Genomic DNA, 17,988 nt, shown 5'->3' with positions numbered 1-17,988 from the left:
AGGGCCGTGGCTCCCCAGAACCATCCCAGAGGAGCTCAGCTCAGCTCCCAGCGCAGCACACGGGGCACAGCCCAGGATCCACGGGGGAATCCTGGCCAGCGCCGCGCTGCAGGCTCCAATTTCATCCAAACACATTCCCTGGGCAGGGCTGAGCTGCCGCCTCGGCAGGGGAATTTCCTGGCTCTGCAGCCACTGCTGGAGAGAGCACTTGGAACTGCCCATCCTGGGAGGCTCCCAGCATCCCCTGCCCGGGATCTGATGCTGCAGGGCTCAGGGGGTGTCTGGTCCCCCCAGGATGTGCACGGACAGCGGGGGACACGCCACTTGGAGTGTGACAGGGCAAAGCTGTTCACAGAGCACGGGGGACACTCACCCCTGGATGGGCTCATGGCGTGAAGGGCGTCATCAGCTGCAGGCAAACACCCCAACTGCACTGGGGCGCTTAACCCACCTCACCAATGCCCTCCTGCCACGACCAGGTACCCCGAGGTAAGTCCAGGATTGACCAGCTGTCCTGGACACTTGCCAGCATCCCCTGGCTCCTCTTCCCTTGGGAACACTGACTGCCCACAAACCCTGACACTGCCCCCAGCCCTGTGTGCAAGCCGTGTCCCCAGGCCTTGCTTTTCCTCCCACCCCGAGCTGCCCGTGGCTCCCACACTCGGCAGACCCACGAGGCACCTGCAGGGAACAGAGTGGGCTCTGTTGACAGCTCCCCCAAATCTGCCAGGCTCGTGCCTCATCCTTCCATCCCTGCCTTAGAGAGAGCAGCTCTGGGACTTGTCAGCCTGTCCCCCACCAGCCGAGGCCACCACGGGCCCCCACACCAGCACGGAGCTGTCAGGTGGCGAGTGGCTGGGCACAGCAGAAGGCAGCTGGGGACCCCCAGTACCTGCCTGCCAGAGCTCCCGGATGCTGGGTTACCCGGGCAACAGGGATGACATCGCAGGGGATGCAGGGAAACTCTGCCCGAGGTGTGCGGGATGCCATCGCCGTTGCCAGGGAAACAGCAGGCGACATCCCGCAGGTAAGGTGGGTGCTGGGGTGGGGGCAGCGCAGCCCAGTTTCAGCCCAGCAGGGGTTGGTGCCCTGTGGCACGTACCCTGGGGTTGGCTCTCCCAGTGCCATCCCCCCGGGGCACTGGTGAGGCCATGAGGAGGGGACTTTCCCCTTGGGGACATTGCCACCCCACCTGGGGCTGCTCTGCTGGGCCGGTGGAGCAGGGACAGAGAAGCCACTGCACGCCAGCTCTGGCTGGGCACTCTGCTCCCTGGGTCTCCACAAAACAGCACCCAGGGACACGCTCCCCTGCCTGCAGCTCCCCCCCCCCCCCCCATCCCATGGAGGAGGGGAACCTTTGCATCCCTGTGCCACCTTCAGCTCAATCCCAGCCTCTGCTTTTCCCTCCCAGGGCTCAGGAACACCAGGAACGCTTCAGGATTCTTCCCAGTGTCGCAAACTCTACCACCGGGGATGCACCATCACCCCGGGCAGGGTGTCCCCCCACCCGTGAGCGCTGTTTGATCGCACAGGGTGGCAGGAAAGCCACAGCCACGTCCCCTGCAGCCATCCCTGGGTTGCACCTGCACCGCCTGAGGCGGGACACAGGGATGCTTCCCACGGGCAGGCAGCGGGATGCAGGAATGCTGGCAGACCAGGCACAAACCCCGCAGGACCAGGGGTAGAAGCAACCCAGGGGGGCTGCTGGGGCGGTGTGGGGCAGCCTCTGCCCCCCAAGCACGGCTCTGGAAGGACTCAGCCAGCACAGCCAGCCCGAGGAGGAGGAGGAGGAGGGGAAGCAGGCAGCCTCCCTGGGGAGGCAGCGGGATCCCTGTAGGCTGCTGCAAAGCAACAGGAACACAACAACCCCCTCCCGCCCGCCTTGGGGGAGTTTGCCACCCGAGGCGGAGCCGTTTTTTCACCTGTAATGGCAAAAATTACATCAGCCAGAGCTGCCGAGGCAGCCGGTCCCGGTGCAGCTCGAGGGAGGATCCGGATCCACGCCGCGGTGCCACGGCCCCACGGGGCCACTCAGCCCGGAGCAGTGGGAGCAAGCTCCCTCCTGCAGCGAGGAGGAAGTGCAGATGCTCTGGGCCGGGCCCTGCAGCACCCTCAGGACTGTTTTTGATCGCTGACGGCTCTCTGGAGCAAGAGCCCCCAGTAAAGCTGTCCCCTACAAACCGGCAGCGATGCCTTGGGCTGTGGGTTCAGCCATCACCGTGGCAGGAGCTCACGGCCCCACAGGACCTTCCCCAGGTCCACACCGCCACTGGGGGTTTGTGTGTCAGTCAGAGGAATCAGACGCTTGGAAATTAAACTACCGAAAAGAGGTGTCTGGGTGGGAGGGTGTCACAAAATGCCCCAAAACGGGCAGAGGGAACCAGAGCACCGGAACAAACCAGCTCTGGACTGCAGTGACAGTGCCCTGAACTTGCACCCAGGGGCTTGAACCCATCCACAGCCCCCCTGGATGTTAATTTTAGGGTGTTCCTGTGAGGTGGGGGCTGCAGCAGGGCTGGGGCGGGTGCCAGGATGGCAAGGAGCGAGGAGGAGGTGTTGGAAGCAACGGGAAGTCACACATCCCCGCAGGAAAGCTGCACGATTCTTTCCCCCTGGAAGCCCATCCTGAGGGGTCTGAGCACACCGGGGCTCACACCTCTGGGGGTCCCCAGGCTGTGGGTACAACACCCTGCCCGAGGGTCTCCCCGCAGAGCTGGGGGCGACAGGACACCCCATGCCGGGGATGCCCGGGGCTCCTGGCAGCCCTTCCCAGGCCACCCCCCGCCCGCGGGGCCCCCCGGCCGCCCCCCACCCGCCGCCGGAGCTTCGTGACACGGAGCTGTAATTGAATTATCCTGAATTAGCCGCTGCTGCCCGGGCAGCGCCGCCTGCAAACCATCCTCGAATTCCTGGGCACGGCGCCCGCTCGCTGTCTGCCCGCCCGGCCCCCGGGGGATGGGGCGGCCCCGGGGGTCCCGGGAGGCTCGGGGGGCTCGGGGGGCAGCGCTGCTGCTGCTGCTGCCGCCGCCGAGCGCCCCGTGGCTGTTCCCCGGGGCAGCTGCGCCCGAGCCAGCCCGTGCCTGCGCCAGCTTCCTCCGCTACAGAATGTACCGAGGCCGCGGCGGCCGCGGCCAGGGACACGATGTGCCGCTCCCCGCTCCAGGGCCTGTTTTTCCTGGCCGGGCTCCTGCTCCGCTGGCGGCCGCGCTCTGTCACTCAATGCGGCTTTTGTTCGCTCCCCGCTCGCCTCCCTTCACACCTCCATCCCGCCCCTGCAGCCCTCCCGGAGCCCTCGGGACCCCGCCGTGACCGTCCCCAGCCCTGGCTGTCCCCGGCTCTGACCGTCCCCTGGCCTCTCCTGCGGCTCCGCCAGCGCCTCCGTGGGATTTTCCCCTCCCCACCAGCGGACACGGCTGCTGGCAGCGCCCTCCGAACCCCTCCTGAGCTGCCAGATGCCAAACCCCAGGAGGGGGGAGGTCACTGTCCCCCTGGTGCTGCCCTCAGGGCCACTGTCCCCCTTGTCCTGCCCACAGGGTCACTGTCGCCCTGGTCCTGCCCCCAGCCCCATCCTGCTCTGGGCACAGGCTGGCAGCCTGTGCAGATGGTCCATCCCTAACTGGCCTGTGGGTGGTATGGGGGTGCCAGGGGGATGTCCCCCCATGGTGCCAGCCCCGTCAGTGATGCTGTCCCAGCTGTACAGCACTGCTGCCCTGCCAGGAGCCTCGGGGACCCACAGGCACAGGGTGACACCCATCCACGGTGGGGATCTGGGGAGATGGAGCTGCCCACGCGGGAGAGCTGAGCACAGCCTTCAATCCTGACACCCAGAGGAAAACGGGAATTTTCCACTTAACTGCCAGAGGGCAGGGAGAGATGGGATATCGGGGAGGAAATCCTCCCTGGGAGGGTGGGCAGGCCCTGGCACAGGTGCCCAGAGCAGCTGTGGCTGCCCCTGGATCCCTGGCAGTGTCCAAGGCCAGTGGACAGGGCTTGGAGCAGCCTGGGACAGTGGGAGGTGTCCCTGCTCGTGGCAGGGGATGGGACAGGATGAGCTTTAAGGTTCCTTCCAGCCCAAACCAGTCTGGGATTCTGTGGTTTGAGGTCCAGTACAGAAGCTGATTTCAGCTTCCCAATCTTTAAACATTTCCTCTGGTAACAGCAAAGGAGTCTCTATGATCCCAAACCACCAGTATCCCATTTAACCCACAGGATTTGCCTCCTGCCTGCCCTTCTCCTGCCTTCCCCTCCCAGCCACTTGACCACCTGAGTCCCCTGACCCAGCAGGTCTGGCTGCCCAGTAGGATCTGCCCACGGAGCACTGGGGCAGCCGGCCTTGGGGCTGGGACCCCCCAGATCAGCAGTCCCGGGGAGACACCAACGATACAAACCCTCCCACCACCACCACCAGAAACCCTGGCATCTTGGGAGCCACCTGGCAACGCTCCCTCCATCCCTGCCCACGGCCTGAGAACAGCCAAACCTCCTCCATCCCTGAATCCCTCCATCCCCGAATCCCTTCACTCCCCATGCCTCCATCCCTCTGTCCTCCATCCCTCCCCACAGCCCAGGAACAGCCAAACCCTCTCCCACTCCCTGCACCCCGTGGATTAAGCCTGGTGGCATCACTCCTGTATTCCCAAGCCCCTCTATTTCCCCCCCTCCCATCATTTTTTTGCGGCTGCTCTCTTCCCTGGCAGCGGGAGGGGAGAGGGGGGGTCTCCCCTGCATCCGTCTGGCAGCTCAGCCCCTGTCGCCACGGGGGCATTAGCACCAGAGCTGCAGGGAGCTCCCCGGGGAGAAGTAAGTGGATCAAAGGGTTTTAGCAGCAGACGGCTCCCAGACAAATCTGGATCGTCTTCAAGGCAGCCACTTGCGGCTACAAATGCACTTTCTGCCTGCGGCTCCCCCAGCCAAAAGTTTCACACCGGCTTTAGTGCGTTTAACCCCTCGCTGCTCCCGACCCCGCAGCCAGATCCCGGCTGCATGGGGAGGCTTGACCCACCCTGGAGCGAGTCCAGCCCTGCAGGAAGAGCTGCATTTATGCACAGACCCCCGAAAAGACGGGGTGTCCTGAGCCAGGCAGCGAAATCAGCTCTGTCCCCCTTCCCCGGCACGGTGACAAGGGGGACACTGGGCCACAGGGCTGGGGCAGCAGCAGGGCAGTGGTCCTGGGGCTACCTGCCCCTCCATCCCCGTGTCACCCCCAACCCCTGGCAGCTGATTGAAGGTGACAAAGCCCCCGTGTGTCCCACCCCCCTGCCCGGCCAGCCCCTTGTGCAACCCCCCCCGATGTCCCCACCCACAGCACCCCCAAAGGCGATGCTGGGGGGCAGCTGGGGGCAGCAGGGCAGGGAGAGGCTCTGCTGGAACCTGCTGCCATGAATTCTTCAGGGCACGGGGATAACGGCTGGAGCCGCCGGTTCTGCTCACTGTCCACACCAGGAGCAGGATTTGAGCTGTGGGGAGGGCTGGGGACAGGGAGGGGGGTCCCACTGTCTCGCCGGGGCTGTGTCACCATGGGGGTGGCCTCAGTGAGGCAGGAGGGGACCCCAGGCACCTGTCCCCTGCTGAGGAGCCACCTCAGCACCTTGGCTGGGGGGGTCCTGCCCCAGACCCCTGCAGCTGGGACCTTGCTGGTTAAACTGGGAGCCTTGGGGAGCCAGACTGGCCCCTCTGCAAGCAGCCACCTCCCAGCCCTGCACCCCACTCTGCACAGTCCATACCCCAAATCTCCAGCCCTGCACCACACAGCCCTGCACCCCACATCTCCCCACCTCACTGCCCAATCCCCAGCCGTAGGCTCATCATCCCCTGAGACCCTCACGGGCAGAGAGGTGTCCCTGACCTCGGGGACAGGCACAGAGGGACCTGCCCAGACCCCACCGAGCATCCTGGTGGTAACCCCATGTCCCCCCATACTGGGTCCCCCCTCAAAGCCCCGCAGTCAGTGACAGTCCCACCACTGGCACGGGGGCCTGGCAGGAGCCTCCCGTTCCTTGGCTGGTGCACTCAGGCTCCAGGAGGGAGGGAAAACAGGAGAGGGCCAGCCAAAAAACCTGCCCGGGGGGTGAGCGGATCCTGCCGGGATCCCAGAACTGCCTGGCCTGGAATGGGCAGCGGGAAATCTCAGCCAGGAAGTCCTGGCACGTGGGAGGACACCTGAGAACATGATGCTGGGAATCCGGGAATCCTCACCCCATTGCAGCACAGACCAGCACTGCACCCCCAGAGCGGTCTGGGATCCATCCCAACTATTGCTGCTGCTGTGCCATGGGGCCAGGGGGTCAGGGGTTCCCCCCAGTGACACCCCATAACCCACAGAGCACAGAGGGGCTGGGAGGCAGAGCCAAGCACATCAGGACTTGTGGGAACTGGCACAAAATCCCAGCAGAAGAGAGTGTCCCAGTGCTCACAGTGCACTGGGCTGACTGGGAACCCCCGAGGGACAGGGAGCAGTGCCCCAGTCTTGACTCCAAGGCGTGGAGCTCTCCAAGGGGCAGATGTGTGGGGCAGAGGCAGTGGGTGCAGGTTTGGGATTCCCAGCAAGCACAGGGGGTTTTCTCTGTGTGTGGGTTCAGGGTGTGGGGTGCAGGATGGCACGAAGTGCATGTGGGAGGGAGTGCTGCAGGTGGGGTGCAGGCTGCAGGGTTGGGGGGCAGGATGCAGGGAAGAGTGTGCAGGGTTGGGGGGCAGGATGCAGGGAAGAGCATGCAGGGTTGGGGGGCAGGATGCAGGGAAGAGTGTGCAGGGTTTGGGGGGCAGAGATCGGAGAGCACAATGCGTGCTGAAGGGAGGAGAGTGCAGTTCTGGGGTGCACAAGTGCGGGCTTTGGGGAGCAGAGTGAGGCGTGCACATGCAGGATAGCGAGTGCAGATTTTGGGGAGCAGAGTGAGGGGTGCCAGGTGCAGTTTTTGGGGTGCAGGGTGCTGGCCTGGCACGGCACAGCCCTGCAGGGAACTTCATGCCAACGACGCAGCCCCTGCGTGCCTGGGGCCGACATTCCTGCCGCTCCCAGCTATGCCCCCCACACCCCACAGCCCACACCCCACCCTCCTGCTCCCCCGGTGCCGCAGGGCCGTGGGTGCCCAGGCCTGCCCTGCCATGCCCAGGCAGGCTGTGGTGCCCTGCCAGCCCCGCTGCTGCCTGCCAGGCCTGGCACAGCTCCCCACTGCCGCTGCACCCGCCCCAGGCACGTCTCCAGCTGCCTGGCACCGTGTGCCCAGCCCCTGCCCCATCCCACCTGCCTCATCTCACCTTCCTGGCACCGTGTGCCCAGCCCCTGCCCCATCCCACCTGCCTCATCTCACCTTCCTGGCACCGTGTGCCCAGCCCCTGCCCCATCCCACCTGCCTCATCTCACCTTCCTGGCACCGTGTGCCCAGCCCCTGCCCCATCCCACCTGCCTCATCTCACCTTCCTGGCACCGTGTGCCCAGCCCCTGCCCCATCCCACCTGCCCCATCTGACCTTCCTGGCACCATGTCCCCAGCCCCTGCCCTATCCCCTCTGCCTGGCACTGTGTCCCCTGCCCCATCTGACCTGCCTGGCACCGTGTCCCCAGCCCCTGCCCCATCCCCCCTGCCTGGCCCTGCTCCCCAGGGCTGCCCGTGGGGCTGTGCCCAGCTCTACTGCAGGTGGCTGCCAGAACATGAAGCACAATGGGCACAACCAGGAGGACACGGTGGGTCCCAGGGCTTGGGTGGGCACGGGGTGGTCCCCACACATGGGCAGAGGGTTGGGCGTCCCCAGGCAAAGGGGGAACTCGGCATCCTCCATCCCTCTGGCTGGTGCCCGCAGTGCTGGGGACACGCTGCCACAGGCGTGAGCCGCCGTCCTGTTCCTCCTGTTTTCCTTAAAAACATGAAATCCATCGGGAAGCAGAGCTACCCCCCAGTCCCACAGTCAGCTCCTGCCTTTCACCTGTGAACTCCACTGCCACACACACCTTCACCACCCGGCACCAACCCAGCAGGACTCGAAATTCATCCCTGAGACAGAACAGAGCCGATTTTAACAACCAGCACCATCACTGCGTTACACCTCGGCAAGGGTGTGAGCAGAAACTCTGAAAAAGAGATTCCTTGTCTTGGCTTTTTTGTTTTCCCTCCAGCTTACAGGTAATAGCCAGGAATGGGCAAACCCTCTTTTAATGGACTCTTAATAATGCTGTAATTTCCCTTTGCACGGAAAGTTTTCCAAACAGTCAAAGATTCAAAACAAAGCAATGATTGTTCCTATTAGCATTAAATTCTACTCTGGGAGAGAGAATAAATCAAGCAAGGGGATTCAATTCAAAACAGAACTATAAAAAATCCAATAATGATTTTTTAATATTAATAAGAAAAATATATTGTTATGCACCCTTAGCATTTAAACTTCTAATCCAATCAGCGCAAAGTGCAGAGATAAATCACAGCCACGGAGGAGAAGGGAACAACCATCAAGCAGGCAGCAATAAAATGCTGTCTTACATCCCTGGGACAGGCATAGGTTTGACAGTCTCGAAAAAAAAAGCCAAAATTTATAAGTCTGTCGCTCCGTGAGCTTGTGAATCCTTCCCCCCGCATCCCACACACACATTGCACCTGGGGCAGGGAGAGGAGGGGGGCTCTGGCCAGGATGCAGGGAGGAGATGATGGGGCTGGTGTGTCCTGGCTGCCCGGACCTAGTGGTGTGGCTGGGCAGAGACGGGCGGAGACGGGCACTCGCCCATCTTCATCCTGCTGGAAAAACCACTCCCAGCAGCCAGCAGAGCTCCAGCCGGCTGTGCCGTGGGATGGGACGGCGCCCAGTGCCCTGACACCACCGCAGGAAGCAGCCACTGCTAAAGGAGGTCACAGCAGGGTCCTAAGCAGGGTCCTAAGCACGGTCGCAATCCCGGTCTCCCTGGCTCTCCCGCTGGATGTTTCCAACCCCGCACTATCAAATACATCCAGCAGCCCCCGGGCAGGCTCCGGGGATGCTCCGAACCTCACCGTGCCATGGTGAGGCACTCCCGCAGCACTCACAGGTGCCGGTATGGAGCCATCGATGTCCCCACACGCCCCATTCCCCATCGCTGCGCGGGGATGCCGGGCAGCCCTCCCCATCTCCTGGCACTGCACAAAGAGCTTGTGGCCGTGTCCGTCCCGGAGCCGGGAGATGCCCCCGGCTCCGGCAGGGTCACAGTCCGGGAATGACCTGGCCGGGCTGCCCAGGGCTCCCGCCGTGCCAGGCTCCCCGCGGCCGTGCCGTGCCATCCCCGCCGAACTCATTATGGATAATGGCACCACAATTCACCCCGCCGCAGCCGGGCTCTGCTCCCTGATTTATCGGCTCCGGCCGCCGCCGCGCTGCCACAGGGGCCGGCAGCGAGCCGGGACGAGCGACGAAATGCCACGAAAGGCGTTCTGAAAGCCTCAGCTCCCCCTGGATTCCCCCAAACCCCGAAGCTCAGCGCTGCTGCCGAAAGCAGCGACGTGCGAGGGGAGGGAAATGCCGAGGCGGCAGCGGGGAAGCAGCGCGGCACCTGCAGCTGGCGGCCCCAGCCATGCGACAGCCGAGGACAAAAGCCATCTCAGCCATGCAGGGAGTTCCCGGCCGTCTGGCAAACTGCTGACGCCACCAACCAGGGCGAGAGGGCGTTTGGGGACAGGGGCCGGACACGCTGCTCCTGCTCGGGAGCACCCCGGGGCCCCATCCCCGCCGGCTCCCAGCTGCTGAGCTCCTGCGAGAGGCTGGGGAGGGGGGAAAGGATTAATCACAGCTAGAACAGGTCCAAACCTGACGCGTTCTGGGGCGTTTCTGCTCCACTTCCCCTTCAGATGGTTTTGGGCAGAGGGCTGGGGACCAGGTGCCAGGCTCATCTCCAGGCTCCCCGGGCTGGCAGTGCATGGATCCCAGGGACACCCTGTCCCAGGGTAGGAAAGCTGCCCCCGATGCCCTCCTGGCACTGTGCAATGTATTTAAGGAAAAAAACCAGGGCTGAGGTGGCCACATATCCTCAGCCTAGGCCGATGAATGGCACTGAGAGCACCGGGCTCATGGGCTGCTCCAGCCAGGTGGGTCCACAGGCTCAACCCTCCTGTGGGGTTGAGGAGGGGGGAACCCATGTCCCAGCACCCCTACACTGCCCTGTCACTGCTGCGAGTCTGGAGGAGATGCCAGCGATCCCTGGGGCAGCACAATCACCAGTGCAGCGTGGCCAGCACTGGAAAGTGCTTGGGGGCCTGGAAAGTGGGCAGTGCCACCACCGAGAGCAGGGCAAGGCTTTCCCTTCGGGCTCCCAGCAGGATCTGGCACCCTGGCACGCAGCACCCATCCCCTGCACGGTCCCTGGGGACCTCAGCAGCGCCAGGGCTGGGCATGGAGCCGGCACAGCCCCACCAATGCCCATCTCCTCCACACCCCAGGGCTGGCCTGGCTGCAGCCTCCTCCCAGTCCCACAGGAGATGAGCCAGACTCCCCGGGAGACACCACGGCTGCCCCGAGGAGGGCGAGGCCGTGGGCAGTGCCAGGCTGCCCGGGTGTGGAGCTGTGGGGACCAGGATGTGCTTCCCAGGGGTCACTCACGGCCTGACCAGAGGTACCCCCATGGGGCCAGCGAGCCAAGGGGGTTTTGGGGAGGGGGGGGTGAACTTTTGAACCCACAGGCAGGAGATCAGTGCATTACCTTAAAGCGAGTTAAAAATAACCGTCTCGTCTCTCGAAATGAGCCTGTCTGCAATTACAGCTTGGCATGTCTGCTCCGGAGCGTCCCCGCGCTGGCACCGCGCCAGGCGCCTGCCAACAACCCCTGCCTTTCTTCTCCTCCGTGCCTCTTGCGTTTTGGGGGGGGTGTTCTGTGTGGCTTTGAATCGGTGGGGCTTTTTTTGCCCCCGTCCCAAGTAAATCAAAGGTGGCTGCTCAGTGCCCCAGCTTGGGCTACCCCCAGCCACACAGCCACAGCCTTCAACAGCCACCAGGGCCTGCGCCCCAAAGGACATACGCTGTGTCACCAAGGACACGCTGTCCCCCCAGGGTCCCCCTGAGGACAGGGGGACACTGTCACCAGCCCACGCTCCCAGCAGGGAGGTGCAGTGCTCAGTAGGAGGCAGCCTGAGGTGTTTGAGGGTCCTTCCCGTGCTGCCCTGGCACACCTGACATGCATCCTCCTGCAGGGTGTGGGCTGAGCGCGTGTGGGGAGCCCAGGCACAGGAACACACAAGGGGACACACGAGGGGACACGTTCCTGCAGAGACTGCAGGTGCCCGGCAGCATCGCTGCCTGCACCCCCTGGGATGTGCCCAGCCCCACAGACAGGTGTCTGTCAGCACTAAGGGTGGAGCCATCCCACTGCCAGCGTCCTGGGCTGTTTGGGAAATCTCCTCGGCCCTACAGGCCCCAGGGAGCAGGAGCTGGGCTGCGTCACTGCTGCATCCCTGGCTCAGTGTGTACAAAGTGGAAAAGCCCAAGAGCCGCCCTGCTCCAAGCCCTGCTGGGCATGCAGGGACGCAGAGTGGCACGGGGGTCCTGGGGAGGGGACAAATGAGTCCCGTGTTGACACCAGCCACACAGACCCCAATACCACTCCATCCTGCTGCTGACCCCCACCCCACAGGACAGCAGCAGTCCCAGGGGTGGACATCTCCTAGTGGAAGTTGTCCCTGCCCACGGCAGGGGGGTTGGAACAAGATGATCTTCAAGCCCAAACCAGTCGGATCATGATTCTGACACCTCACAGCAGGCAGCAGCTCGGGATGCCCTGGGATCCCTGCTGGAGCATCCCTGCTGGGAAGGAAGGAACCAGCCTGCCTCGGGGGTCCCCGGGCTCCCCGCCCAGCGCCGGGTGCCTCCTCCTCCTCCTCCTCCCTCTCCTCCTCCTCCCCGCAGCGGGTGAAAGCGAGCTTTGTGCCGGGGCTTTCAGTTCCCCTGGCTGGCACCCGGCCAAGGCACCACATAATAATGAACAGATGCTGTCCAAAACGAGCCTCAGCGGCAGACAGGCGAGCCTCCGCGTGTCCTTCCGTAACCCAAAGTGCCTTTCACCTCGGCACTAACCAGGCACCTTCGCCGGCAGCCGGCGGGAAGTGTCGGGATAATTCAAAGTAACGTGAGCCGGGAGCAGGGAGCCCACCGCGCTGGGGGCAGGGGGGGGCAGCTGCCTCCCCGCAGGCAGGGTCGGGGTGCAGGGGGGTGTCAGGGCAAGGGGAGACCCAGAGCCAGCTCCAGAGCATCCCCACGGGAGACTCAAGGACACGGTGGCTGTGAGGCCTGGGATGAACGCCAGGGATGGAGGGGGCAGCCATGCCCAGACCTTGTTGATGGATGGGGCAGGGACATTCCATCCCCCTCCTGTAAATTCCGTGCAAGGACCCGGAGGTGACAGGTGTCCAACCCCCCTCCTTTAAGCCCGAAGGGCCTCCCCCTGCCAGCAGCATCCCAGTGAGGCTCCCACTGGGATGGGAAGCCAGGCCAAGGAGCCCCAGCTCACTCCCAAAACACGCCTGGCCCCACCCACAGCCTCCCTAAAAAATATTTACAAGGCTTTTTAATTACAAAATCCATTTCCTAGCCCAGAATGCTGGTCCTCCTCCCATCCCAGCACCAGGAAACAGAGGGAGGGATGCACACAGGGATCCACGGGGGGAAGGATGGTGAGAATGCCAGGCTGCAAGCGCTCTTCTAGTCCACAGGATCTTAACTCTAGTTTATATTCCAGTGGTTATTAAAAATAAAGGGGGAAGTGGGGGGAGGAAGCTAAGAGCAGAGCAAGCTGTTCATTTGGAGCCTTTCCCTGGGGTTTAATAAAGCCCCACTCGCTTCTGTAGTATCATTTTTATGCTATCATAAAGCCGGACCATTTAGCAGGTTTGTGTTACTTCAGCAGTTAGCGCTGCATGAGAAGCGATTCCAGAAGAAGGGAGAGAGGGGGGAAAAAAGAAAAAAAAAATTAGAAAATGAAAACCTCCAAAAGGAGAGAGCGAAATGAGGTGGGCAGGAGGACAGGGGATTCCTCACAGCCACAGCAGCCCTGCAGCACATCAGGGGGGTATGAGTGGGTTCCCCCATCCCTGGGCAAAGCTGGGGCAGGTGGGGAGACCCCCGCTGCAGCCCCGTGGTACTGAAGGGTCAGAGACCCCAGCTCAGCATGCAGAGGGACCCTGCCTGTGCTGTGGGAAAGGGAGGGGGGTCCCCCACACAAGGGGATGTTGCAGCTGTGGGGACAGGAGAGTCAGGCTGGCGTGTCCAGGAGCTGTGTGGAGCCGGAGCAGAGGGGTTCCCCCAGGTGAAGGAGCCGGCAGCTCCCCCTGGCCCTGCATGCTCCAGGGACTGACCAGGCTCTCCCAGCCCCTCTGCTCCCAGCCCAGGGCAGCTCTCCGGGGAGCATCGGGCTCTCCCTGCCGCTGGAAAAATCTCCATATATGGCGAGGATGGGATCCGTGACCGAGCCGAGCCGAGCCAAGCTGGCCCAAGGGGAGCCCTGAGCGGCCAGCCCACGCTCGGCCCGGGGTGCCCACCCCGAGCCGGGGGCTGCCCACACTGCTAAGCCCAGCACAAGCGGGAGCAAGCCTGATGTGCACCCCCAGAGCCAGGTCACCCCATCGCCATCCGGCCTGGAACTGCCTCCCACCCCAGTGGCAGCACCCCCGCCCTCGTGGCACTGGGGCTGCCCTCCGTGAGGGCAGAGCCATCCCCATCGGTCCCAGGCGCTGGGCTGGAGCCTCTCCAGCCACACTGGGCAAGGCTCCAGAGGCACTGTCCCCATCCAAGAGGGGAAGGGCAGGGGGTGGCACCAGCCAGAGAGCCACAGAGCCAGGAGCTGCTCCCTGCAAGGATCCTCCGGGGCGCCCAGCGGGACCCTCCCCCTTGGCCGCAGCTCAGGGGTGCACAGGGCAGCAGGGAGGGGGAGCAGCCCGGAACCCCAAATCCTCCAGCAGCAATGAGAACTGTGACCCCGCTCCCACTCCCACGACACCGTTTCCACACCTTTTCCTCCCTAATCCGTTTCCGTTGTGCCCTGCAGGAGGACGGTGGAGCCTGGCAGGGGGCTGTCTCTGCACGGCAGCCCCGGCCCCCATGCCAGGCACAGCCGCCACGCTACCAACCCGGCAGTATAAAGGAGGAGGAGGTGGAGGGAGGGCTGGGAAATTAAGGTTTTCAGCGCTGTCAGAGCCGCATCAAACAGGCATCCACCAGCTGATGGCTTGATTGTTATATTTTGGATGTCAAACCGGAGCAAGCAGAACCCTTTAAAATGCATCAGTGCCGCTGCCTTTCTGACGAAGGGTGTTGGTTTCCCATTAACAAGAGGAAAGCGTGAGCTGGAGCAGAAAACTTCAAGCGCTTTGGAATTGATAAAATAACAACTCCCTAATTAAGCAGAACTGTCAGTCAGCGGGCGCCCGCTGCCCTGCATCGGGAAGCAGCAGCAGCAGCAGCTCCTGGTGCACAAGCCCGACAGGCCGGCTCAGCCCGTGGGGGGAAGAACTTCCCGAGGATCAGCAGCCAGAGAATCCCCTCTGTGCTCCCCATCAGACCCAGACTGGTCCCGGTGCTGGCCCTGAGCGGTCCCAAAGCTGGGCATGGCTCGGGGGTTTGGGTTCTGTCCCTCAGTTTATGTCACCCTGAATGATGTGGCTGCTCCATCCCTGGAAGTGTCCAAGGCCAGGCTGGATGGGGCTTGGAGCAACCTGGGATAGTGGAAGGTGTCCGTGGCCGTGGCAGGGGGTGGAATGAGATGAGCTTTAGGGTCCCTTCCAACCCAAACCATTCCAAGATTCTGTGGTTTTATGAAACCGTGTCATGCAATGCGCAGCCTGGTGGGGAAGGAGAGGCCTGACCCCAAAACGCAACCCCTGCCAACAGCCTTCCCCTCCAAGAGACAACCACCAGCCTGGGGCACACATTCCTGACAGACACCTCAGGCACCACAGCCAGCTGCACGTCCAGCATCCCCACTGCCAGCTGGATGCAGGAAGGGGTCCGGCTGTGAAGGTCTCCCCAGTGCCGGAGCAAGGCAGAGGGGGTTTGGAGAAGAGCTGGATTTGAAGTGTTCAAGGCCAGACTGAACACAGCTCTGGGCAACCTGCTCTAGTGGAAGGTGTCCTGCCCATGGCAGGGGGTGGCATGAGATGGTCTTTAAGGTCCCTTCCAACACAAAGCATTCCATGATCCCACAAAGTCCTGCCAGAGCAGCAGCACCAATGCCCGTGGGGACGCTGGGCCCTGAGCCGGGCCCCCAGAGCCCACCGCCCTGCTCTGTGCAGCATGAAGAGGCCGTGAAGGAACCAACCAAAGCAGCAGCCAAGACCTCGCTCCGACTCTGCCGCGCTGGGCAATGAAAAGCTGTGGCCTTGCCATGCCTCTCCCAGGCCTGGGGCCAGAGGGAAAACATGCCCAGCACCCTGGGGGCTCCCCCAGCACCCACGGGAGGGGACACCAGGGCAGGGGACAGCCAGGAGGGACCACGGACTGTGGGGAAGGTGTTTAACCCCTGACATGCTGGTGTCTGAGGAAACCACCATGCAAAGGGAGTCTCTGCTTCTCACTCCAGGCTGTTGGCAGCCCTGGCAGCACCAGCCCCAGCTGGGCACTGGGCACCGGCAGCACCAGGAGGGGCTCCAGGGCTCTGCCCAGCCCGGAGCACAGGCAGGGTGGGCAGGGCACTTCACGGGGCAGCCCTCAGCCCAGCTGGGGGGTTCAAACCCCAGTGAGTGCAAACCAGGGGGCAGGGGAGGCTGCCAGGAGGGAAGCAGCCCCAGCAGCGCAGCGCAGGCAGCAGAGCCACCTGCCCACAGCCCAGGCAGAGCCACGGCTGAGGCGCTTCGAGCCACCGATGGGCCAGGAAACGGGAGAGCATCCCATGATGGGGTGCACACAGGGGAGCCCCCCTGAGCAAGCAGCCCCTGAAAACAACCCTGGCACCCAACAGCAGCTGGGCTCTGAGCCTGTCCTCCCCCGGGCACACCACGCAACATGAAGCCCCCAGTGACACGTGTGACTGCTTGGGAATCCTTCCACTCTTCATCCCAGCCCGTCCAGAGCCCTGACACATCTCCAGACCCCATCAGTGCATGTCTCCTGCTGTCCCCATGGCGTGCAAACATTGGGAGACCCCTTTTTCCCCAGCACGTGCCCAGGGCTGTGCAGATCTCACGCCATGTGGAGGTTTGAGAGGCCCCACACAGGCACCACCTCCAGAGCCCTGACACCCTTCCCGCACCGGGGCTGGGTGCCCAGCCTCCGCACAGCAGCAGCTCCCACAGCCTGGGCACAGGTGCCACACAGCCCAGCCTTCTTGCCCCAAAAGAGCTCCGTTTGCACCCAAGAAGGACCCCCCGAGGTGGGCTGGGTTTGCTTGCCCCCAAGGGAGGCAGGACATGCGTGTCAGGGCCATGAGGCTGGCGTGGGAGCCCCCGGAGCCTGCTAACACACTAATCACACTGGAGGTGACAGGGCTTAGGGGAGGACTTAAGAGAAACCGGCTCCTTTTTACTGACACCATCTGGACACAGCCGATCTCTTCTTCCCCCTTCTCTGTGCAGAGCCCAGCCAGAGGGGCAGGGGCCGGGCTGACCCCAGACCCGGCACCCTCTGTGTCCCTGCCGGTGCCATGGATCCCCGGCTCGCAGCGACAGAGAGGGGAGTACTGCCTGCGCCAGGGAATCCTAACGAGCTCACAGTGCCGGCCCAGCACAGAGCCGGGGAGTGCCGGCTCGGAGCCGCGGGGACCGTGTGCTGCCTGCCTGCTCCCCCGGGAAGGGGACGCGGCCCCGGGGAAGGCGGGGGCTGAGACAGCGGGGACGCACCGGGTAAAAGCCAGTCTGGAGAGAGCTGTGCGGGAACAGCCCTGCCTCCGGCTGTCCTGCCGGCCACGCCACCCGCACGCGGGGACCTGCCACGGCCGGGGACCCCAGAGGCAGGGCCGGGAGAGCTGTGGCGGTGCGGTTATCATTCACTGTGCCCCAGGGCTGCCTCACCGGGAAGAGCCGCCCGCGACCCCGCTGCCTGTCGCCATCCCTCGCCCTGACCTCCCCGGGGGACGGCGGCACCGCTCCGACCCCTCAGCCCGAGGCCGGCGGGTGACACAGGGACAAGCTCACCCCGGGTCCAAAACACAACACCACGAGGCACCAGCTCTCCCCAAAACTTGACCGAGCCCTTATCTTGCCAACTGCGAGGATGGCGGGGATCCCCCAAACCCCCCCGCCAGGACCAAGCTCCGGCTGCCCCGGGAGAAACCTCCAAGCTCCGGCACACGTTCGGGAGAGAGGGCAAAGTTGCGCTGGGGTTGGGGTCAGGGGGTCAGGTACCTTCCAGCCGGCGGAGCTGTTGCTGTCTCCTTTATCCTTAAAGTAGGGGACGTATCGCACCATCCAGTCGTAGATCTGGGAGAGGGTGAGGCGCTTCTCCGGCGAGCTCTCGATGGCTTTGGTGATGAGGTCGGCGTACGAGAGGTTGCCCCAGGCGTTGCGCCGGGAGGTCTTGGCCTTGCGGAGCTGCCCCACATCCGCGCCGGGGGGCGGCGGGGGAGCGGCGGCCACTCTGCGCTCCACCGGGGCCGCCGCGTTCTCGGCTCCGTCCCCGCCGGCCGCCAGCGCCGGGGTTCCCCCCGCGCCCCCATCTTCCTCCTCCGCCAAGTCGGGGTGGGGGAGAGGCCAAGTGCAGGAGCGGGGACGGCTCTGCGGCTCGAAATCCGGGTCGATCTCCACCTGATGCGCCTGGAGCTTTTCTTCCATGGTCGCCTCCCCGCTGCCACCCCACAGCCCCCCCCGGAGTTACGGGCGGTTTCCACCCAAAAAAAAAAAAAAAAAAAAAAAAAAAAAAAAAAAAAAAAAAAAAACAAACCCCAAACACACAACAAAAAACCCAAAATCTCGAGAGGGAGAGGAGTGCGAAGGCGGGCTCCCTGCCCGGCTGGAGGGGAGAAGGGAAGGAGGAGCCGCTCGGTGCGCGGGTCCTGGCGGGGGGAGCCCCGAGTCCGGGGGAGCCCCGGGTCCGGCGGCTCTAGGAGGCGGCTGTGCCCGGT

General features: G+C 63.8%; 1 protein-coding gene across 1 annotated transcript in view; it reads right to left on the bottom strand.

The window, feature by feature from the left end:
* FOXO6 (forkhead box O6) overlaps positions 1-17,743 on the bottom strand; it is a 33,816-nt gene extending 16,073 nt beyond the window's left edge. Inside the window, exon 1 of the mRNA XM_066204448.1 lies at positions 17,273-17,743. Coding sequence (XP_066060545.1) covers positions 17,273-17,698 — 426 coding nt within the window. The 5' untranslated portion in view covers positions 17,699-17,743. The remainder of the gene's footprint in view (positions 1-17,272) is intronic.
* Positions 17,744-17,988: the final 245 nt, after the last annotated feature.

This window comes from Chamaea fasciata, unplaced genomic scaffold (assembly GCF_029207755.1).
Source record: "Chamaea fasciata isolate MVZ Bird 193981 ecotype frontalis unplaced genomic scaffold, bChaFas1.0.hap1 SCAF_26, whole genome shotgun sequence".
In the NCBI taxonomy this organism is placed as follows: domain Eukaryota; kingdom Metazoa; phylum Chordata; class Aves; order Passeriformes; family Sylviidae; genus Chamaea; species Chamaea fasciata.
Note: the sequence above shows the minus strand (reverse complement) of the source record. Positions and strands in the feature narration are given on the sequence as shown.